Source organism: Eptatretus burgeri, chromosome 4, assembly GCF_056783735.1.
Source record: "Eptatretus burgeri isolate ZD-2024b chromosome 4, Ebu_testis_v1, whole genome shotgun sequence".
NCBI classification, from domain to species: domain Eukaryota; kingdom Metazoa; phylum Chordata; class Myxini; order Myxiniformes; family Myxinidae; genus Eptatretus; species Eptatretus burgeri.
The window spans coordinates 98,691,226-98,716,999 of NC_140964.1; the positions used below are offsets into that span (position 1 = coordinate 98,691,226).

The 25,774-nt window shown below is 40.8% G+C and overlaps 1 protein-coding gene across 2 annotated transcripts in view; it reads left to right on the top strand.

The window, feature by feature from the left end:
• Positions 1 to 25,774, top strand: part of LOC147028736 (uncharacterized) — a 78,337-nt gene that overhangs the window by 14,162 nt on the left and 38,401 nt on the right. For both annotated transcript variants that reach the window (XR_015056947.1, XM_085876504.1), the window contains one exon: positions 9,779 to 9,855. Coding sequence is in view for 1 of the 2 variants with exons in the window: in XM_085876504.1 (XP_085732630.1) it covers positions 9,779 to 9,855 (77 nt within the window). In the remaining variant the exon portion in view is untranslated. The remainder of the gene's footprint in view (positions 1 to 9,778; positions 9,856 to 25,774) is intronic.

Genomic DNA, 25,774 nt, shown 5'->3' on the forward strand with positions numbered 1-25,774 from the left:
GTAAGTACGCCATTTATCAGTTGCCCAGACACAGGCGAGTGCTTCGTTCTCGACTGCAGAGTACTTGCGTTCGCATTCTGTGAGCATTTGTGAGGCAAATGCTACCGCTTTCTCTGTAGAGTCCTCATGAAGTTGAGTGAGCACTGCTCAGAGTCCATAATTAGATGCAACTGTGGTCACAATGGTGGTCAGAGTAGGGTCAAACAAAGCAAGTGCAGGGCTGTTCGCAATCAATTTTTTTACCCTTTCAAATTGAGTGTGCACAGCCTTGGTCCAGGAGTAGTCAGCATCCTTACGCAGTAAAGCACAAAGTGGCTCCACGACTGTTGCATAATTTGGAATGAATTTACAGTATCAAGAAGTCAAGCCCCAAAAATAACAGAGCAGACGCTTCCTTTGGGGATGGTGCTTGTGTTACTGCCACCACATGTTCGGTGTTTGGGCTCATGCCCTTTTCTGAGATCACGTGACCCCAAAAAGGAAGTTCAGCCTTCCTGATATGGCATTTGTCATAATGCAGCAAAAAGCCTCCTTGATCAATACGATTCAAAACAGCTTGAAGACGTTCCTCATTTTTCTCAGGAAAGAAGCATACACAATTATGTCATCTCGGTAACAATGGATGCCCTCCTGGCCAGCTAAGTTCTGAGACATCATTCGCTGGAATGCACTGGGAGCAGAAGCAAGACCATAAGGAACACGGCAAAAACGGAAAAGTCCCTCATGTGTTATGAAAGCCGTAAGGTCTCTGCTCTCCTCATGCAAGGGCACTTGATGGTATGTACTCTGAAGTTCAAGAGTAGAGAACATTCTCGCTCCCCGAAGTTCTGTGAATACCTCCCCAACATGTAAGAGTGGATGACTGTCTATTACGATCGCCTTACTGGGTTCACAAAGATCCACGCACAGTCATATACCTCCTGTTTTCTTATGCGTAACGACAAAAGGTGAAATCCATTCGGAAGAGTCAACTCTGTCAATGATACCCGCTTCTTCAAGCGTTTTCACCTCTTCCGAGACAGCATCATGGACAGCAAAAGGAAAACTGTGAAGCTTCTGCTGGATTGGCACCACATTGGGCCTTATCTTCACTCTGTGTACAAATCCTCTTGCATAGCTGAGAGTTGCAGTGACGTTCGGATTAGATGTCTGCCAAGTCGATGTTTAATGCACAAAGGTACTTAGCACTGATGCAGGAGTAACACATCCATGAATAATATTCATTCCGAGAGCAGTGAAGAGGTCCACGCCGAGTATAGGTGTTCCAGAAGGCACAATGCAGAAATCGGCAGGTACAGAAACATGGTTGTCGCACCTGTACTTGAAGACAAGCAACAACAGAGATCGTTTTTTTTTTGTTAAGTCACCAAGTGTAATTTGGGTTCTGTAAGAAGTGCATTCTTGAAATGCTCCAGGTAGGTAGACTCTGGAAGTATGGAAATGACTGAACCTATGTCCACCAGCAATTTGGCTGAGCATGCCTGTCCATCAGGTGTTCAAAGACGAACATCACAAAACAGGTTCCCTCTAATTTGTTCAGAAGCTTGTGTGTTAATGCTTAAAATGGTCAAATCTGGTACAGTCACTTCCCGCACTTGGTATTTGTGGTGTTTTCTGCGATATACTTTTACAAAATGTCCACTTTTGCCACACTGTCTGCAATTTACATATTTTGCAGGACATCTGGGGTAATTGGCGAAATGCATTGCAGATCCACAACGATAACGAGGACTCTCTTGGCGTACCTGTCGAACGTGTGAAAATTTTGAGTTTGCAGGTTCATTTGATGTGTCCCTGTGGATGGGGTCACGTCTGTATTGCCCCGTGCTGGTATTGTATCTACATCCTGAAAGGACGTCGATGTGCCGCATGTAATCACTTTTGCTTCCACCATGGCTGATTCGATTTGTCCCGCCATTACAAGGACTTTCTGCAGTGTCAGCTCTGGTTCCAAAAGTAACTGTTCACGTACACGAGCTGGAAGTGTTTTTTCCACGAGCTGATCTCGTATCATTTCTTCAGAGAGGTCACTAAACTCACAATTAACCGCAATCTCACGTAAAGCAGCAACGAACTGAGCAGCCGATTCACCCGGCCTCTGTGCTCGTGGACGAAACTTGTATCGTTCGAAAACAACGTTCACCTTTGGCATGAAAAGGCTGTTAATGCACCGACAGCAGCAGAGTACGTGTCCCCATCAACTGGGAGGGCATAGAATAAACGCTGTCCTTCTTTTCCGAGGCAGTGTATAAGTAATGCGTGCTTCCTCGCATCAGAAAGTGCGTCGTCATTTACTGCCAGCATGAAGTTCTCGAACATGCGCATCCATGATGTAAAAGGTATCGAAGGCTCACCCGGACTTGGTAAGAATGCAGCAGGTGGTGTAAAAATATGGTGAACCATCCTCGTCGCCAATATGTTGTGTCGCAAAGTCAGCCCACAAGTAGGTTATTTAGCTCAACCGTTTTCAATGGCGTCTCCTGCTCCACTCACTCGACAGCCCGCTGACGTAACTCTTGGTTCCACCTCATCAGTTCTGGTTCATCATGCAATCATTAATATTCATGCAACTCCCAATACCACACTTAGTGATCCATTGAAAAAAATACTGAAGAGCAAAACTTATAGCATTATACTGTGGTCTTCATGTGCAACACTTTGACTAAAAGTGTTTCAACTTGCACGTAGGTACTGGTTCCGTTGTTAAGAGCATGAAGCAATTGAAGAAGCTTTTAACACACTTCATGAAACTGCAGCATTTATAAATTCCAGAACAAACAAAACAGCAGACATAAGTAATATTGCAATCTGAAGATTTTGTTTCTTTTCCTCAATTCGAACACTTCATTTGAAGAAGGAAAATAGGATTTCCACATCACAAAGGTATCATAAACCAAGTTGTCACTGATGAGAATAAAGTCATAATTTTATATGACTAACAGCTCGGTAGTAAATTTGGATTCCTCAACCGAGTAATTTGAATGACTCGTGTATTGCCCCCTTTTTCTTTATTATAATGTGAATACAACCCTGAAACAAAGATAAGCATATCCATTTGCAGAATTTGTCAGACATCGAGCTTTCAAATGTGCATTATTGTTTTGTTTGTGCGAGTACTGTATGTTTACTTATATTTGCTGTAGGATATGAAAGTGTTTGTTGTTTAACAAGTAAACATGTAAGACTGAAATGAGTGCATCTTTCATTGCTGAAGGCAAACACATTCATTCCATATTCCTGCAGTGTGATGTCCAGAGTGTTTTGATTTATTTTTTGTGCAAAGGGGCATGTTAAAGGAAAGTCGATTGCAGCCACATGGAAGGATCACACCTTTGGGTTTCACCTGTACCTCAAATGGCATTGTTCAAGTAAGCCAAAACAACGAGCTCTGGAGGGTATTCCATGACTTGAACGATGCTGGATGAGTGAAGGAGAAACATTCACTTAAACAAGTAAGGTTAACTAGGTGTCAAATTTAAACTGACCGTGGTGCATTGGAGCTCTCACAACATTCACCAAATTGAGCCTCTCCCAAATCGCCCTCTGAGCTTGTCAATCGTAATTACGTTGCTGGCTTTGAACTGATTTTATTTCAACTTTCAAACCGAATGTGAAGTGCTTTAAAACCAAAAAAAACAGGCATACTATAAGAGACTTTAACGAACACTGAAACCTAAAAAGGCCGATTGGCCTTAACGTGTTTCAGTAAAGGTAAATTACATCCTTTTGTGATTTTATTCACCATGCCCCCCTAAAGGTAAATTGCCCTGTGTTTGATTTAATACAACAACGTCTACCGAAGACATATCTCCTTGGGGTCGTTTTTGAATGAGAGCTAAAAAATCAATATTTCATCTGAGCATTCGCTCCATGGATTTTATGCTGACACGTACCTACGCAGACTTGTGCAGTGGAAACGCTCGTTTCGCCATTTGATTTCCCTTCTCTGGCCTTAGCTGGCAAACCATTTACTGCAAGGCATTCCTGTCAAGCAGGTCAGAAATTAGGAAATCCATCTCCTTCTGCGCAGGCAGTCGAAGGCATGCATTGCTAGCTCCAGAAACCTTCCACAAGCGATGAGCTGCTCAGTCATCAGCAAAAACAGAGCCGTTTATCTGTTGGAAAAAGGATTTATGGTTTATGTTGTTATGGACATGGTAATGAAAGCCGCATCATTCCTTTGGCTCATTTGTTTCTGTCGTTGGCAACTGCAACTCATGACAGCAATGTCTTCTTCAAGTCTTATTGCAGTACTGCATAAATGTGTGAGTAATTTGAATTCAGTTGATCACATAAAATCCAACATTTTTTTTTTGACTCTGTTCAAGCTAATTGAATATATTGAATGCATGAAAATATGTAATTTAGTTGACTATAACAAAAACTGATCTCCATTGTATTTGCACCCCCCCCCCCAATCATTATTATGTTGATAGGTACAATGAAGAATGTTGATTGTTAGCCATGTCGGTTATAAATATATATGAACATAGTGAATATAGTTACGATGTTCACAAGAAATGGTTACTGGTTAAGGTTGTTCAAGTGAAACTGATGAAGTTCCAGAAAAAATCAGAATAACTATATTATATCTGATCATTATCGATTTTGTGTTTTTTTTTTTTTTGACACAAGATCATCCAATATGTAAATGCAGCAAGATTCATCAAATATAGTGTTCATTGATTTAAATTTACTAGAAACACCAGCTCCTTTTGGGAGCATTGGGAAGTCTTCTTGACACCCCCCTCGAAATTATTTTTTGTGTGTCCATGACCTGACTCTGGGTACTATCAACATGTTTGCAAAATTTGGTGGAGATCAGGCCAGCCCTGTCTTTTTTCTATGATTTTCAGATGTACATACATACATACATACTTATTTACTATAATTGGATTTGTGGGTTTCATCATATAGCTGACCATGATTGGCTGTGTGCAGCCATTCCCCATGTTCTCAACATATTTGTGCAGGTGTATGACATCTCCCCATATGATGCATAATGCAGATGCATGACACCTCCCCCATCGCCCCTTGCAGGTGGTTATTACCAGTTACCACTTGGCACATCATTCCCGCACAGCTCCCATAATTGTCATAATGTTGGTTCTGAGCCTTGTCTTGCTAGGGCAAAAGATTGGCGGATGCAGTTTAACATCGGGAAATGTAACGTATTGTGGATGGGTAAAAATAATTAATGAAAATAGGGACTGCACAAAGCAAGGGAGGAGACTTTGAGCAAGTGAAATAGAAGAAAGATCTAGGGGTGGTAGTCTATGCTGGGGTTGGGGACGTAGGGGGTTCAAGACAGCACAGTGCCAGGCAGCTATTGATAAAGTTAATAGGGTTTAGGTTGTATTCATAGAAACCAACTTGTAAATCAAAAGACGTAGTGTTAACACTGTCTCAGAATTTAGTGAAACCTCATTGTTTAATTTTTGTCACCACATCTAGTGATAAAGGACAAAGCTGCCATATAGAGGGTTCGACATCGAGCAACTAGACTGATTCCAGGCCGAGCTCGACTCGCTATGAGGAGCTGTGTTTAAGAAAACAGAACTTTCTACATAACAAAAGAGGTGATTACGAGGGAATTTCATTGAGATGTTTAAGATAATGACAGATATAGACAAAATAACTGCGGAATCGTTTTTTTCAGCAGAATAGACAGCGATAGTACCAGGGACCAAAGCTTGATGAGAGTGAACAAAAGAAGGGGGTTAGGAAAACATTAATTGTCCACAGAATCAGAAATTCATGTTTGGTTTAATGAATAGATATGGCTTCACTTAACACTTCATCTTTGGGGGTTCTTTTCTTCAATAAATATCATGAAATGAAGATTTTAATGTTTTTTTGGTGTCCTGGTTTGCTCGATTGCAACCCCCCCCTCCCCATCTCCACGCCACTCTGTCATAAATCACATAACCCGCTACATCATCTCAAAGATACTTTTGCTTCAGGACTTGCGTTTGCGTGGGGCCTACGCTTTGAAAAACTCTGAACTCTGAAAAAGTACTGAGAATGCCAGCTAGATGTATTGTTGCTAATTGTAGCATTACAACCTAAGATGTTGTGAGGATGCATGTTTTCCCAAAAGATCCAGCTGCTCACCAAACTCTCTTCCTATGGTATCCAAAGCCAACTCCACTCATGGCTCGCAGACTTCTTTTCCTGTCACAGCCAATGTGTGGCCCTAAATGGAGTTCTGTCATCGCCTCTTCCTGTCCAGGCTGAAGTTCCTCAATGCAGCGTTCTGGGGGGCCCTGTTCTTTTTCTGGTTTTCATCAATGATCTCTCTGACTCTCTGGAAAATCCTCTTTATCTCTTTGCTGATGACTCCACCCTCTGCCATACCATCTGTCATCCTTCATTCAAACCGGCAAGCAGCAGCTTCTTTGCTCACTGCAGATCTGGGTAAAATCACAAACTGGTCCAATGCGTGGAACATGTCTTTCAATCCGAACAAATCTCACACTCTCACTTTGTATCTCTGAAAGGACCATTTGGAACCCCCCCCCACCCCTATCTACTTTCTCAACAATCCTCTGGAAGAAGTCCTTTCTTTCAAGCTTCTCGATCTCACTATCTGCCATGATCTTTCCTGGGAAAACCTCATTTCCAACCTGGCCTCCAAAGCCAGTCGCCGACTGGGAATCCTCCGTCGTGCAAAGTCCTTCCTCAGCCCACCTGAGCTCCTGACCACTTACAAAACTTTCGTCTGCAGCCTGATGTAGTACTGCTCTCCCCTCTGGGCTGGTGCTCCTGCCTCCCACCTTTCTCGGTTTCACGCTGTGGAAACCAAGGCATTTCGGATCATTGGCATCTCCTGCGATGAGGCTGAGTCTTTGGGCCTCCCACTCTCTCACCGCAGGCAGGTTTGTGTTCTTTCTGTCTTCTACCATCTCCTCTCCAGTCTCGCCCCCCTACTCTGTCTGCGATTTGTCCCCACCATATTTCTGCAGGGCCCTCAAGGTCCGCCAACAACCCCCTTCTGGTAAAACTACCAAAATCACGAATCACTGCTCAGCTTCACTCTTTCATTCCTCTTTTTTCCCCGCCTTTGGAATAACTCCCCCACTCTATTCAATCCCATTCTTCCCTCCAGGCCTTCAAAACAGCTGTTCACCACCACTGCTTATCCAAATCCTCGATCTTTTCTACCCCCGTTAATCCACCCTGTAAGTAAAATTGAGACAGCCAGACTAAAACGGACCAGGGGAAAATGACATGGCCTACCTGCTTCAAGCACCATTTGCAGCACCCATTTTGAAGATGATTCGTATGATGTTGGCCTGCATTCCCAGTTTGGGATGGGTAAATTGAAGCAATGGAAAGCTGACTCGATCCCCACGAAGATTAAAGATAATTACAATTGAATGGAAAAGACGAAAATTGACAGAACGGCTGTGGAAAAGGGGCCATTCAAAAATTACATAACGCATGGAGGGGGTAGTGTGTGTGTCCAAGCGTTATACAGTGTTACAGGGGGGGATGGGGTGGTGGGTGTAGGTCTGAGTGTTACGGAGTTTAACAGGGGGTGGGATGTATGTCCAAGCCTGACACAGTGTTACAGGGAGGTGGCGTATATGTCCGAGTGTTGCACGGAGTATTACAAGGGGTGGGGTGTATGTCCAAACGTTACGTTGGGTGCATGTCCGATTGTTACGGGGATGGGGTAGTCGATGTATGTCCAAGTGTTGCACCGAGTATTACAGGAAGAAATAGTGAATGTCCGAGTGTTTCAGGGGGTGGGGTGTATGTCCAAGCGTTCCACAGTGTTACAAGGGGGTGTGGCGGTGGATGTATGTCCTGGGGTTGTGGAGTGTTGCAGGGAGTAGGGGAGGGGGTGTTTCCAGTGTCGTGATGTAACACTAATTGACCAATCAATGACAACTTTGTTCCATCCACCCTTTATTTAATGATACGCGTAATCAATACATTAATGATAAAAGCAAATCGCTATTTATATTCAATCATTGCTATTTTCACAGACACTTAATCACATTTGCAAATGAAGGCAATTGAATGTATTTCGAAATGAGTTGATCACTCCAAGTGATTAGTCCAATGACATCATTAGTAATAACTATGGTATTTCTGAGCATCCACGATGGAAATGAGCATCTATGTATCCGGTGTTGCACTGTACATCCGGACACGAGAATTTTATATTTTTTTTTTAAGGGATTCTTCACCATTGAAAGATGGGGCCCAAAACGGTATGTGGCATGATATCTCAAAATGGTTTGGAGGGCCTATGACTAAACTTGGTGGATGTTTTGGGTAGGTTACAAGAAGAAGTTGATGAGATTTTGGTTCAGGTCCGGATCCAGATCCGGGCTGTCATTGGGATACAAAATGTAAACTGTTCAACCTGGTGGAGGGATGTGCTTTATCGAGTGCTCATACAATAATTAGAGAGAAATCTTACATCAAAATTCCACATTTACCATGTTCAAGCTCCATGATTTACTACTTTACCAGTTGTTATTGCCGAGTCTTTCTTCCACATCATCCCAATTGTTGTGAACGCCATGTATTTCATGACCCCGGGTTCATACACCTCCAGTAGGACAGCACCTTCTCCATCATTATTTTGACCATAGTCGTAATCTGAGGATTCTTAGTCAGAAAATTATTTGTCAAATTCACATTCTGATGAGTTTGAAGCATGTTTTGTGGCCATTAGCCTTTGCTTGCTAAGACCATCGTACTGGAGATGACATCACACAGATGACACAATGACCATGGAGGTTTTCTTGAGTTTTTGTGGGTGGTACCCACCAGGTTGGGTTTATTAACGTTAACACCCTAAAAAATTATTCGAATTCAGAGCAACATATAGTTCTTTGTTTCTTACTTTAAAATCAATATAATCATATTAAAAAAAACTTTGAATTTCTGATTCTGTTGACCTTTGAGGTAGTGGTCTTTGACTCAGAGTAGTTAATGCATGAAATGGTCTCCCCTGAAAGGAAATGGTAGTTAGTTTTAAACTGGAATTAAATGGGTATCCAGAAGCAATTGGGATAGAAGTTTCATTGAAGCATTGGGGATCCAGGATCATGAACAAAGTCACAAATACTCTGCATGATGAGACGAATCAATATAGCCTCTTCCTGGGTCGAAGATTTCCTGTACCTTGTATATTCCCTTGCAAGGTTCATTTTTTTGAGAAGATGCTTTGATTCATTGAGTTTTCACAACACAAAACAAAAGGTTCACTCAATGGTCCACCAACTAATACTGACAGATGGAATACCCAGTTTAACGTTCATCCATAGGACGGCACACATATTCATGCCTCACCATGCCTGCGAAACACCACTCTGACTCTTTGTAGATGGGTCTTCGAACCCAGGCTGCACAGCTCAGAGGTGAGTGTGCATACCTCTATGCAATCCTGCTAGCCCCACATAATGTATGGGCTACATATAAACACATAATGTCTTTGAAACTCAACTTCATAAGTTTTCCTGATTTTCCTACTTGTTTGCTTTCAGAATAATAAATTAATGTTTGAAGTGGGATTGCATTTAAAAAGTGAAAAGTTATTTGTTGTTAACTCTTTTTCTCTCCGCTTGGGGTTATATATTTTTTAAATTTTATTCACATGACTTCGATGGCCGCATCCCAAACAGTTCATCATCCCGCTTGTTAGTTTATTGTATGAAAAAGATCTCGGTGGTTGCAATATTACATTGTACTGTCATTATTAACTGATATGTCTGATAAATACCAAGTTTTCTCACGACCATTATTTATTATGTTTCAGGGAAATACGAGGTGTGGTGGCTTGTAAAATCATGGCAACGAGTACCAAGGGCATGTCCATAAAGAAGATATCCCAATGTGAGATGAATACACTTTGTCAATAGCTTATGTCTATTACATCAGTATGGTGACAGAACCTTTCACATGACCCTCTTATTTCAGATCTTTCAGGTGAACTACAGAAGAATGGGGAAATTCCTAGGCCATATACCCACCTCGCCGCTTTCATATTTATTTCCGAGATCATATACCCACCATTTGACTCTTATTTTTTTTTTTTAATTATAGAACCAGGAGATGTGATTTGCTGATATAAATTATGATAAGAAAAATTCTACAGAAGTTTTTTTTAGTGAAAAAAAATTGGAGACTTCTTCCTTCTGCGATTTGATTTACTCATTGATACAGGATTATGTTTTACCACTATTTGTACAGTTGTCAAGGCACCTGTAACGGCATAAAATGACTGCAGATGAAACCGCTATACTTACATTTATACAATTATGTCATTGATTTTTGGCAGGGGGTATGGTTTTTGTGACGTATACACAGCCATTTCAGTACAAGTGCTTTTATTTCTTCATCATTTGTAATGATGATACTGCACACATTATTTTCTGAGTGGCCCAAAGAGATGACAATCAGAAGTGGCCTGGAGGATTTAGAACTTGATTGCAAAATATCTCTGACTACCCAGGTCTTTTGAGGTCTGGTGGAGTCGAGGGTCATTGGTACCCACCTTACACTAATTTTATGAAATTTCCAGGAAAATGAATGATGGTTCCATGCTTCCAACACTGACATGTATTTATTCTGCAGTTTCATGTATTATATTAATTAGTCAGACAAATGTATTTATATTAATTCATATTAATTAGTCTGACAATTCAAACTTAGTTGTTCAACAAGTTTAATATTTTCTTGAATCACAAGAGTTGGAAGCCTTTCAGGATGCCAAAGATCACTCTTCAATTTAACTTGAATGCACTCATTGAAGGTTTGCTCAATGAAGGTGCTGACTCGTGCCATTTTCTCTTGGTGCAATACCACCCAGAGGACGCTAACCTTAATTGCATCGCTGCAGTGTGAGTACAAATAGTCCTGCTCTAATTATTATTATTATTATTATTTTTTTTTTCCTTGTGAGCTCAAAGTTGAACTCATCTGATACATTCACAATAAGAGGCTCCGTGCCAAATTTGGTGATTTGAGGAGTCCCCGTTCAGTTATTCCGCTGACAAACAGACAAACAAAATGGGATCATCACAATACCCATGCACTGGGCCTATGGCTGCCCTCTTTAATCTATTTACTCAGCAACCCCTTCTCCCGTTCCCATCCACCATTCCACACATTTCCCACTTATTCTTCTTCCACTTCCTTCTTCACATATTTACACTTAATCTCGTCATCCACTCCCACTTATATCCCTTCTCTCAGTACTTTTTCTCTCCTTTCACTCCTGAACACAGGTTGCAGTTTTAAGCTAATTTGGTTCAGTGGTATAAGAATGCATAGAAGTCAAACAAACAGACACCTCAAATGATCATGACAATTTCCAATGTCCATGGTTTTCATGCAGATAATCGACATGTTTTTTTTTTTTTTACATTATGACTTATAGCGATGTATTTACATTATGACTTACTACACGATGTATGTATATATATATATATATATATATATATATATATATATATATATATATATATATATATATATATATATATATATATATATATATATCCAAGAATGCTTCACTCTCAATGGCTTAGTCGGAGGATGTAAGAGCTGCTGTTTCCTTGCAAAGTAGAGAACAGTTCTTTTGGTAATTTGATCTCAAAAAAATTATTTTTTTCTTTTTTCTTTCATTCTATTTTTTATAATTTTATTCGACCATGTGAGAGTGTTCTAAAAGCTAACGCTTCACAATAAATATTATATGTATGTATATTTATATATATATATATATATATATATATATATATATATATATATATATATATATATATATATATATATATATATATATATTTTTTTTTTTATATTTATACCGCTTGTTTATTTAATATTTTTTAACAAGTACACTTTTCAGAGGAAGGAAAATAATATTAGGAAATTTTATCAGGGCAAGAGCCTTCCAAGAAATCCCAATGATCCATGGAGCTGCAGATTAATACTGGGTATGACCTCCACAAACATTTATAATATTATGTCTCTGTAAAGCTATGAATCACATGGCTGACGTGGTATATGATGGCTCCCTTTCTTCTTCAAGGGCATCTCATCACTGCAGTATTCAGTGGAGGATTGAAGTCTGGTGTTGGCTTAGTGGTTAGGGTGGTGGCTTGGGATCCTAGGGTCCTGAGTTCAAGCCCCGTTGGCCAATGAATTAACACACCAGGAGGTTGACTCAGCCTGTCATCCTTCTGAGGTCAGCAAAATGAGTATCAGTGTACTGGTAAGGGGGACACTGCATCAGCACCATAGCCGCATCCCAACCAATGATGCGACCAGCTGCCACAGGCTGCTGTGTCATCACATTTTATCAGAAGGCATTGCTTGATGACTGTTAAATAGTGATCATTAGCAAGGTCATCTATAAGCATGAAATGTGAACAACAAGAAACACCAAAATGTCTTGTAATTGAATCGAATATCTCATCACTGTGGCACACTGCAGATGTAGTACCATTACAGATAAAACAAGAAAAAGAGCAATCAGAGATTGCAGACCCTCACCAGGACTTGTTTTGTGTGGTGTTTGTGCAGTTTTGTGTGGCATTTGTGTCCTGGTGTTATGGACATAATTAGAACTGCCACTTTATAAATGCTGGCAGTGATGACCGGTTCAGCCATTTCAGAGAAGAAGATTTTTGAAGGTTTAAAAAAAAAAGAATAATAATATGGCTGCCGAATCACGTAACCGATGATGTCATCAAAAAAATTTTATGGACCATTTTTACCCAAGATGCCCTCAAACTTTTCATACTGATCGGATGTAGCATACATATATCATTCTACATATGCAATTATGACGTTATAATGAAGGCACCTATAATGTCATAAAAAATGACATTCCCCATGAGGAGTACTTGCTATGTGCCAAGTTTCAATTTTTTTCATTGGTGTGGTTTCAGAGATAGAGGTCCAAAGTTTTTTTTCCCCCCCCCCCCGTTTTTACAACATGGCTGCCACACCACATGACTTATGACATCATAATTCTGATTGAAACATTCTCCATGAGTAGTCGCACCAATGTTGAAAATTTCCTCTCAATCCGACAAGCAGTTGAGGAGAAAACATGAAAGTTCTTTGCAGACAAACACAAAAACAGACAGACAGACAAACGGACCCAAATACAATGCGCTCTCCTTCGGCAAGGGTAATAAAAGTCTGTCTATTCTTACAAACTCATGCTTTTTCAAACCATGACAGATCGTTCATCAATGCAGTTATGTTCAGTGACACAGCAATCAGCCATTCACTTCACCGTCTATTGCTAAACTATCCTTCAACCCACATGAAATGAAGCAACTACTGATTTGTTGAATATAATCCACTTAAAATGTCACTGAGATAAGTGTATGACTGTGATTCGAAGCAAAGTGAAGTCTGTGTTGATTATGATGTGCTGTCAGTGGTGAACATTTGTTGTCTTAACATGACATTTCATAACATGTATTTTCTGCTGGCTATTTTCATAAAATACCTAACCAGATGTCACAATATCTTTCAATTTCCATAGAAATATCCCAATATGTCCGAGCCAAAACATGTCGATAAGATATATCAGCAATAATTTAAAGTGCCTGACATCAGTTTCGTCGTCCGTCACCCACAGACACAGCAAGCTGATTTGGAAAAATTATATCATGTTGTATAATGTACATGCAAACGATGTACAAATTAGCTGCAAAGATTCCTTTTTCAAAAATTTATTAATACCAGCAAGTTGCCCGTGCCTGCGCGGGATTCGAGATTGGCTCGGGATGGGGACTGCCAAAATTTAATTGGCGTCTTCTGTCATTGAGCCGGTAAACTGAGAGCAACAATTCATGTTTATTGCCACATCTGATGCAATTCAAATGCTCTAATGTTGGTGAGGTGCTCTATTTGAAACTGTTTGTTATATTAGCTTTTTGATGCACTCGGGTCTGCAATCAAAAATTATATTTGTGTCAAAGCCATGGACCAATTGCAGATTAATAGTTGGACTTTTTTCATCATTATATATATATATATATATATATATATATATATATATATATATATATATATATATATATATATATATATATATATATATATATATATATATATATATATATATATATATATATATATATATATATATACGCTATGACATGCCTGGAGAAATGGATTTCACCAAGAAGAGTTTAAAACCAAAAATACAATAAACGACAATTTCATGTTTTGCAGGTTAATGGTAACTTAACTCTGTTCAATGATAGTAGTAAGCCATTGCAAGCAAAATATTTTCGTTGAAAATGCTATATAATTGCCATGAAGTTCCTTACGGAAAAAACCCTGCCTTTGTTTCGAAACATGGGATCAGACTTTCACGTTCGACAAGTTAATTGGTCCTGCAGCATGAGGTGAAAAAACTCCACTTTTGGACTTGTCATCACATAGTTTCATGATGTCGACATTCCTGTGGTCAGTTTCAGCTATGATGACAAATGGTATTATTCCGGCCCTGGTATCCTCCTCTTAAGCCAGGTGGTGTTACAGAACTAAATGGAGCTATCTCGTTTTGGACTCGAACTCCTCGATTGCATACTTTTGCAACAATTTTAATCCCAAGGGTGTAAGAGCGACACTTTCACTTGACCCCTGAGATTTGAGACCATTGTTGTTAAACCTGCTTTTTTTCAGACAATTTTTCCTTCTGCTTCTGACCCTCTGCTATAACCAAAATCTGTTGCATAATGTTTGGAATGTCCCCTGAGATTTGAGACCATTGTTTTGAGTGTTTGGTACATTGGCGGTCTGATTCCGACCATGGCTAAATCATACCAAAGGTACTTAAAAAATTGGTACCTGCTTCTTCTTGCTTGACACTCAACATTTAAAGGGTAAAGTATGACAAAACACCACTGGTTGAGATCCATGAAGAGGAGAAAATTCCTCTGTAATTAAGGGGCTGTCACACCTTGACGTTTTAGCCACCGTATGACAACATATCAAAATGTATGTAAAACGCTGGCGTACGCTGAACTATCGATGTTTTTTTAAAGTTGTTTTGGCGTATTCATAATGAGTTGGACGAATGCATAACGTATTAGTAACATTCACAGAACGTTTCGATAACTTATAGATAACTTGTACCAACGGATGCTTAGCGTGTTGTCGGCGTTCACAACGTATGCCCAACGATAGTCTAACGTATGCATAGCGCGCGACAGCGTATCGCCGAATATCACGTGGCATAGCCTATTAAAAGGCTGCCACATGACGATTCAAATCATAACCGCACGAGACATCGAAGTGTCAACATCACTGTCATGCCCTGTCACACCTTGACGTTTTAGCCAGCGTATGCCGACGTATGAAAAATTTGCCGAATACGCTGGCACACGTCGAATACGTTATGGGCAAGTTTTGTATACGTTAAGAGCACGCTGAAGCATGCTGGCATACATCGTAGTATGCCGAGCACGTCGACAAATTTTAAGCATGCTCAAAATTTTTCGACGTATGCCAGTGTATGACTCACACGTTCCGCATATGCTGGCCATAAGTTGTAGGCACGTTGTGTGATCGTTGACACACATCGACACACATTACTTGTAAGTTAGTGATAAGTCGAAAGACGTCGAGGTAATGTTTAGCATACCCGAAACTTATTTCTAAGCAATGAGTAACGTGCTTTGAACCTATGTGTAACGTATCTCCAACGCACATTGACATAGGTAGATGTATTTGACGTCTTCCGGACGACCACAGAACTTACTGACCGTGTTTCTAACTTACAGCTACCGTATAATGGCGTATTGGCAGCGTTTAGGGGAATTGGTACATAAAAATGGGCTTCACAGGAGGAACCCGTCAGTGTTCCAGACTCCATGGTGAGTACATGTCCATGTCAGTAGTATCAGTAGTATCAGTAGTAGTAGTAATAGGTGAGCGTGTCATTAGTAGTAGTAGTAGTAGTTGTAGTGGGGCCATGTCAGTTGTAGTAGGTGAGTGTGATGGGGAGGGTGTGGGTGATGATGGATCCTCCTTGCATCCGCTTCCACGGCCAGGAGACTTCTTTGCAGCATTCGTCGAAGTTTTCTTCAGCTTTTTTTTTAATGTTTTTCTATGCTGAACTATTGATGTTTTTTAAAGTTTTTGGCATATGCATAACGTATTCGTAATGTACACAGAACGTTTCGATAATTATAGAAAACTTCTACCAACAAATGCGTATCGTGTTGTTGGCGTTCACAACATATGCCCAATGATAGTCTAACGTATGCATAGCGTATGGCAGCGTGTCGTCGACGATCACGTGGTGTAGGCTATTCATAGGCTGCCACTCAACGATTTAAATCGCTGCCACTCAACGTTTTAAATTATAACCGCACTAGAAATCGAAGTGTCAACATCACCGTCATGCCGAAGAAAAAAAAAAAACATGGAGTCTGGAACACTGACGGGTTCCTCCTGTCAACCCCATTTTTATATACCAATTCCCCTAAACGCTTCCAATACGCCATTATACCGTAGCTGTCAGTTAGAAACACGTTCAGTAAGTTCTGTGGTCGTCCAGAAGACGTCAAATACATCTACATATGTCAATGTGCTTTGGAGATACGTTACACAAAGGTTCAAAGCACGTTACTCATAGGTTAGAAATAAGTTTTGGGTACGCTAAACATTACCTCAACGTGTTTCGACTAATGAGTAACTTACAAGTAACGTGTGTCAACGATCGCGTAACGTGCCTACAACTTATGGTCAGCATATGCGGAACATGTGCGTCATACGCTGGCATCCGTCGGAAAATTTTGAGCATGTTAAAAGTTGTCGACGAGTCGGCGTACTATGACGTATGCCAGCGTGCTTCAGCGTTCTTCAGCGTGCTCTTAACGTATACAAAACTTACCAATAACGTATTCGACGTGTGCCAGCATTTTAGACAAATTTTTCATATGTCGGCATACGCTGGCTAAATCGTCAAGGTGTGACAGCGCCTTTACCCTGGTGAGCACAGAGAGAAAAGCAACATCGTAAAGATGGTGTCATCATTACCCATAATGCTCTGGAGTTTACATCACATCCTCCAAGCTCAGCGGCTGTTTACTGAAGTCAATTCCAGTTGCCTCGTGTATTTATCTGAATATGTGCACATCATTACATGGTGAATGAAAAAAAAATTAAGTTATTGAAATATATGAATAAAATACTTTATATTGTGAAGTATTTTTTTATGTGAATGAAAGAAAATATAACTAAATGAAGGAAAATACTATCGCATCATCAACAAAAAGCTATAGTTGTGTTGCAACTCTAGAACTCCTCCACGAGTCTTCGACCCTGAAGAAAAATAAGACCATTCTTAGCAGAAAGTGTCTTTAAAAACAACTTTATTGTTTTTTTATATGAAACTGTTGTGTTTAAATTTTATCTTTTTCTTGGGATTTTTCCTTACCTCCACTACTTTTTCTGTCTATCTTACTGTCTGTGGGCAGCATAGCTCAAAAAGTTATGGTCGTACTCGGACGAAACTTGGTGGATTTAGGTTGGGTGTGTGACATGGATGAATTGAGTTTATTTTATTAAGGATCTGGATCCGGTTCCGGGGAGTATCATTTTTTAAGTGATTCTTCTCGATTGAGAGATGGAGCCAAAAACGACATGTGGCATGATATTTCGAAACGTTATGGACAAATTATGACGAAACTTGGTGGATTGTTTAGGTCGGTGACAAGAGCAAGCCATTTAGATTTTGGTGAATGTCCGGATGCAGATCTGGCCTATCAGTGGGCTGGCTACAAATTGTAAACTGTTCAGCCTGATGGAGGTATCTTCTCGACTGAATGCTGTTCTAGTTGGTATCTGTGTTTATATTCGTTTAGAGGTAAGTTGTCAAGCAAGTCTTTCTCTTAGAGTAGTACAGAGTAGGTTTATCGTGTAAAAAAACAAAACCTATCAGGCAAGGCCAGGTGGAGGTTACTTGCTGCAACCAACAACACTGGCACGTGGAAAGCTCATTGCGCTTTCAAAGAAAACACCTAGAGTCCTAGACGGACTGTTTGGCTGGTGCACTGCAAGCCATGCTGGTGAAGTTGGCTGTGGAGATTTTGAGAGGGGTGTAAGCCTTTTTATTTGGGCGGATGGGGGGAAGATGACATGGCCACAGCCAAGAGTGGCAAATAATAGGGACCCACCATGCATGACGACCCAAAGTTTACGAGGGCTGTGATCATGTGGAGCATGTCCGTTGAGTTGGAGATTTTGAGTTGGAGACCCAGTGTGGTAGTTGGAGTTTGGAGTTAGACTTTCAATGGGAAACCAATAAGGGCTGTTGAGCTTTGTGTGCGGCAGCATGTATAAGTGTCTCTGCTTCATCGCTTGGACTGGTGGACGACCTTTAAAATGTGGACGCTGTATTGCAGCCATCCCTCACCTTCACCACATAGCTCCTACCATCCTGCCCACCGTGACCCTGTACATCACATTCATGCCAGCCACAAGTCCTTACCTTCCTCATTGCTTTGTGTGAATCCGTTGCTGATTAGCGGTGCCATGAGGGTTTAAGCTATAGTTGTTGTTTTTTTTTTTGTTTTTTTTCTTTCTTTTTCTTTCACTATACATAAGGGTTTGTGCCTCCCGACTCATTGTCCTTCGAGTGCCTGGTCTGTATTGATTATTGATTATTAGCATCTCATTTCTCCCCGACCATACAGCAGCCTGCAAAAAGTATTCACCTCCCTCCAAAGTTTTCACATTTTCATACCACCTGAGCTTATTTCATGATGCTTTCAAGTCAAACTATATATATATATATATATATATATATATATATATATATATATATATATATATATATATATATATATATATATATATATATATTCTTCATGCCTGGTGTTGGCTTAATGGTTAGGGTAGTGGGCTTGGGATCCTAGGGTCCTGAGTTCAAATCCCGCTCAGCTGTTGAATTAACACCAGGTGGGGTTGACTCTGCCTGTCATCCTTCCGAGGTCGGCAAAATGAGTGCCAGCATGCTGGTATACTGTGTCGGAGTGGCGACCCGTCCAGGATTGTTCCCAATAGCCAAGGAGACTGCTTTGGCGGCACCAACGCTCTGCACAGAGTATGGTCCTAATGGATGGATATATTCTTCACAAACTACTCCAAAGTGATAAAGCCAAATAAATGCAGATATAATGTGAATACATTTGATTACAGAGAAAATCAGATGATTCTCACTTTCATAAGTATTCAAACCATTTGCCTAATTCACCTTAAATCACTTCAGGAGCAAAGTATTTGTTTGAAAGGATACAAAATAAGTGTAATAGGTTTCACCTGCATATAACCAGTAGTTTAACTTCAAAATTAAGCTCCCCCACTTATGGAGTTTTAAGATGCAACTCACTTGGTCATCCAACAAGGCAAATATGATGATCAAGGAGCTTTCCAAAGAATTTAGACATGAAGTGGTGGAAAAGCATCATTCAGGAGAGGGTTATAAGAAGATTTCAAAGTCACTCATTATCCCTTTGAGTACGGTGAAATCCATCATTAAGAAGTGGAAGACGTATCATACCACCCAGACTATCCAGATCAGGTCAGGCATCTAGACTCAGAAGCCGGGCAAGCAGGAAACTGGTTTGGGATGTCACTGTTATTCCAACAATGACTGAAAGATCTGCAAGAATCGATGTCTGAGATGGGGGTCATTGTTCATCAATCAACAATATCCTGTTCCTTTCACAAAGCTGGCCTCGATGGACAGGTGGCAAGAAAAGCCATGACTAAAAAGGACACATCTAGAAGCTCGTATGGCTTTTGCGAAGAAGCATCTTAATGATATCGTAGGCATGTGGAGAAAGGTGTTGTGGTCAAACGGACAAAAAATTGAACTTTTTTGTCTAACTTCAAAGCATTACGTCTCGCACAAGCGTACCACTGTACATTACTCAGTCAACATCATCCCTACTGTCAAGCATGGTGGTGGCAGCATCATGTTCTGGTACTGCTTTTAAACAGCAGGGACTGGCAAGTTTGACAGGATAGAAGGGACAATGAATGGTGCAAAGTATAGGAGAATCATTGATGAAAATCTGCTTGATTCAGTCATGAATCTGAAACTGGGTAGGAGATTCACATTTCAGTGGGACAATGATCTGAAGTACAAAGCTAAAGCCCCACTGGAGTGCCCGAATAAGAAGAAAATAAATGTTCTTGAGTGGCCCAGTCAAAGTCCTGACTTGAACCCAATTCAACATTTATGACGAGACTTGAAGATTGCAGTCCATTAACGAACGATCCCCATCAAACTTGGCAGAACTCGAGCAATTTTCACGTGTAGAATGGACAAAGTTTTCACTATCACACTGAACAAAACTGGTAGAGACCTACCCAAAAAGACTTGTAGCAGTGATTACTGAAAAAGGTGCTTCCACCACATACTAACCTTCGGGGCTGAATACTTTTACAACCAGTGAATTTTGATTTGTACATGTCTTTTTTTACAGATATTCCTCACATTTAACCGCCTTCAACTATCACGGTATTTTGTTTGACCTCTCTAGTTATGAATAAAAAACATCATTTGGAAAAATTGGTTCTGCATAATTTGTAAATAATCTGAATGTGGCATTATTTGTCGGGGCCACTGTTCACCTTTAATTAACCAATTTAATTGTGAAGGAACATTTTCCCATTTTCCTGCCTTCCCACGTGAACACCACTACTTTTTGCAATGTTGTGTGAACCTTGGAGAATCCAAGTATCTTTGAACACAGTTTAACCACCGTTCCAGAATCTGCGGAGGCATTTATAAGACCTCCGGCTTGAGGCGACCGTGGTAATGACGTCCATTGATGCGATAGTATTTTCCTTCATTTAGTTATATTTTCTTTCATTCACATAAAAAATACTTCACAATATAAAGTATTTTATTCATATCTTTCAAAAACATAATTTTTTTTTTCATTCACCATGTACCATAATGTATTTTCGTGTGTGTGTGTGTGTGTGTGTGTGTGTGTGTGTGTGTATGTGTGTGTGTGTGTGTGTGTGTGTGTGTGTGTGTGTGTGTGTGTGTGTATGTGTGTGTGTGTGTGTGTGTGTGTGTGTGTGTACCTGACCACGTAGCCAAGTCAGAATTCAATAGCAAATATCCAGGGCATTCTCTGTTATGGCAAGGTCCTTCTTTCACCCTCATCTGATCCTCAAGCCAATGATATCTTCATTTGCAGCTCAATAAAATATATGCCTGGTGTTGGCTTAGTGATTTGGGGTGGCTTACTTGGGATCTAAGTGGCCTGAGTTCTAGGCCCGAACACCGTTGAATTAACACCATGTGGAGTTGACTCAGCCTGTCATCCTGCTGAGGCTGGTAAAATGGGCATGCGTCAGCGGCACAGCTTTGCCCTCAGCCAATGATGCTACTTGCAGTCTTGTGCTGCATACGAAGAAGGAGGAGAATAAAATATACTTCTCCTTTATGTTGGCATTCATTGTGGTAACTGGTATAGCCGATTGGGAAGCTCAGAATCACCACAGCTGGGTAGTGTTCCATCCAAGTTCTGTCACCTGTCTTCTTATTGTCCTGTCCTTGCTCATATATTTGGAGTTTTTCCCCTACAATTGTGCATTACATCACACGTGTTTATCATGTGGAATTTTCTTTCTTACCTCCCTTGGGTCAAAATTATCTGCTCACTTTCATTCATATATCCCCTTTTTATCTTGTGTTCTTCCATCGACTTTTAGCTCCCATTCGACTTCATCCAAAATGGGGTCTCATCCGTCTGTACATCCGTCCCTCCGTGCGTCCATCTGCAGCCATATCTCTGACAAGTATGAACGGATTTTATTCAAACTTGCGAAAAAGATAACACATGGTGGTGTCCATAAGCACATCATTTTGTTTCTCGATTTGATCAAAGATGGCCAACTGGCGGTCATTTTAATTTGTAAAACCCGATGTTGAACACATCCTCAACCATTTCTCGGACATATATGTTTACCGATCTTGTTCAAACCTAGCACACAGATAACGAATGATGGCTTACATAATGCAAGTCATTGTTTTTGGAGATCATATACAAGATGGTGACTGGCAGCCATTTTGTTACTTCAACGTGTCCCCAACCAATTCTCAGACATGCATGGTCCGATTTTGTTCAAACTTAGCACAAGCACAGCACATGAAGGCATTCACGTGCACCTCACTTTATTTTGTGATCTGATCAAAGATGGCCGACTGGTATACTGGCTGCCATTTTAGTTGTAAAAAAAAAACCAATGTTGAACATGTTCTCAACCATTTTGAATTACCCCTTATAATTACCGTTGAGAATTACCTTTTATAATTACCCTTTAGAATTACTATTTCGAATTACCCTTCACAATTACTCTTTAGAATTACCCTTTAGAATTGACCTTTAAAATTACCTTTTAGAATCACCCTTTATAATTACCCTTGAAAATTACCCTTTAGAATTACCCTTTAAAATTACCCTTGAGAATCACCCTTTATAATAACCCTTTAAAATTACCCTTTACAATTATCCTTTGGAATTACCCTTTAGAATTATCCTTTTGAATTACCCTTTTGAATTTCCCTTTTGAATTGCCCTTTAGAATTACCCTTGAGAATTGCCCTTTTGAATTGCCCTTTTGAATTGCCCTTTTGAATTGCCCTTTTGAATTGCCCTTTAGAATTGCCCTTTTGAATTGCCCTTTTGAATTGCCCTTTTGAATTGCCCTTTTGAATAACCCTTTTGAATAACCCTTTTGAATAACCCTTTTGAATAACCCTTTTGAATTACCCTTTTGAATTACCCTTTTGAATTACCCTTTTCAATTACCCTTTTGAATTACCCTTTTGAATTACCCTTTTGAATTACCCTTTTGAATTACCCTTTTGAATTACCCTTTTGAATTACCCTTTTGAATTACCCTTTTGAATTACCCTTTTGAATTACCCTTTTGAATTACCCTTTTGAATTACCCTTTTGAATTACCATTTAGAATTACCCTTTTGAATTACCATTTATCATTACCATTTAGAATTACCCTTTAGAATTACCCTTTAGAATTACCCTTTAGAAATACCCTTTAGAAATACCATTTATAATTGCCCTTTAGAATTGCCCTTTAGAATTACCCTTTAGAATTACCCTTTAGAATTACCCTTTTGAATTACCCTTTTGAATTACCATTTATCATTACCATTTAGAATTACCCTTTAGAATTACCCTTTTGAATTACCCTTTTGAATTACCCTTTTGAATTACCATTTATCATTACCATTTAGAATTACCCTTTAGAATTACCCTTTAGAATTACCCTTTAGAAATACCCTTTAGAAATACCATTTATAATTGCCCTTTAGAATTGCCCTTTAGAATTAACCTTTAGAATTAACCTTTAGAATTACCCTTTAGAATTACCCTTTAGAATTGCCCTTTAGAATTGTCCTTTTGAATTGTCCTTTTGAATTACCCTTCAGAATTGCCCTTTAGAATTGCCTTTTAGAATTACCCTTTAGAAACATTTAGAATTATCCTTGAGAAATACCCTTCAGAATTATCCATGAGAAACACTCACTATCTCTCTCCAAAAGGACAATCTGGCAAACCCTCCCATCAACTTTCTTAACTGTCCTCTTGAGGAAATTCAATCACTCAAAATCCTTGGTCTCACTCTCATCCATGATCATTGTTTGTCAAACCATATTTCAAAATTGGTCTCCAAAGCCAGTCACCAACTGGACATCCTCCATCGTACAAAGCCCTTCCTTGGCACACCTGAATTCATATCCACCTACAAGGCTTTCATCTGCAACTTGATGGGGTACTGCCCCCCTCCCCCCTCTGGGATGGTGCCCCTGCCTCACACCATGCTCAGCTTCACGCCATGGAAACCAAGGCCTTCAAGATCATTGAAATCTCTCACGATGAAGCTGTGTCCATGAACCTATCACTTTCTCAACACAGTCAGGTCAGAAGTCTCCTCTCTTCTACCACCTCCTTTCTGGTCATGCACCCTCTGCTCTTTCCATGCTTTGTTCCCCTCAGGTTTCTGCAGGGAGCACACGATCCACCATCAACCCCCTTCTGGTGAAACTTCCGACATCCAGGATCACTGCTCATTTATTCCTCTTTTTTTCCTGCCTGTGGGACCAACTTCCACATTCTCTTCAATCTTTTTCCTCCCTCAAGGTCTCCAAGACAGTTGTTCACCACAATTTCAAAACATCCCCAATCCAAAACCGTTATATTTTCTACCGTCGTTCTACCCTCCGCCCTTTTCAAAGGGCGGACGAGCTCTTTGTGAGCCAACGGCCATCCATATCTAGTGCCCAACTGTGTCTGCAGACGTCCTCCTGCAGTTGGGTTACTTTCATTAGGAGGTTGGTGGCAGGATTTGCACTCCGGCCACCGTAAAACCGTTCATTCCGCAAAACGCAAAAAAATCTGAAAACCCACTCCATGGGAGTACCTCCTGTGCAGCTTCCCTTCGCAGGGCAGCTCACCGGATGATGAGATTGGGGCAAAGCCTTCGGGACCCCCGATCTTTGATGATAGGAGGGAAACCACGGGGTAACATCCCTGGGTCAGATTGCGGGAGAGTGTGTCGGAGTGGTGCTGAGGTGTCGTCCACCAGACGGCGGTCTCCTTGGGTTAACGTGAGGTGGTCCCTTCAGGTGGGTGCCTGGAATGTCCTATCCCTAGGAGAGGATGATCACCTGTCTCTGTTATCATCTGAACTCAAGCGTTTGGACATCGGGATTGCAGCTCTCTCTGAGGTTCGGAGACTGGATTGCGGCGAGATAATGGTGGGTGATTACACCTACTATTGGTCTGGTCGCTCTGATGGTTACCATACCCAAGGAGTTGCTGTAGCTGTGTCCAATAAGCTGACCCCAATGATAATAGAGGTAACACCGGTCAACGAGCGTATTATGAGATTAAGGATTCGTCACTCCTTAGGTGTCATTTCCCTGGTCTCTGTTTATGCTCCGACTGAGGCGAGTGATCTCACTGTGAAGGATGCATTCTACGCCACGCTCGAGTCTGTGGTTGATCAGTGCCCCAGACGAGATACACTTCTCGTCTTGGGGGATTTCAATGCATCGACTGGAACTGATAGGGATGGTTATGAGGTGTGTATTGGTCCCCATGGGTCAGGAACTATGAACCAGAATAGCACTAAGTTCCTTGACTTTGCAAGAAGTCATGGACTTAGGGGGGCTGGTTCATGGTTTCAGCGCCCACAAGCTCATCGCTGGACTTGGTATTCCAACGCTGGCGGTGTGGCAAAGGAGATTGACCATGTCCTCATTGACAGTCGTTGGAGGATGATCCAGAACTGCAGGGTCTACCAGAGTGCTCAGATCCTCAATACTGACCGCAGGCTTGTTGTAGCAACTCTAAAGCTGCACCTTAAATCCTGGAGAATGGTACCATCCCAGCCTAGGCTGGATGTTGGCAAGCTCAAGGATGAGAAAGTAGCTGAGGAGTTTGCGAACAGGCTGAGTGGACACTTGGGGGGTCTGGGTGCTTTGGGGGGTCCTGAAGAGTTGCAGAGTGCCTTCAAGACCACCGTCCTTGATGTTGCCGGTGGATATCTTGGAGCTCACCACAGGGCAAAGAAGAATTTTGTCTCTCAAGGGACACTGGATACCATTGACCAGAGTCGCAGGGCCAGGCTGAATGGCAGAGCTGAGCTGTTCAGGGAGCTGAGGCGTAAAACTGTACGTGCACTGAGGGTGGACAAGGAGGCCTATGTGCGAGGAATCTGT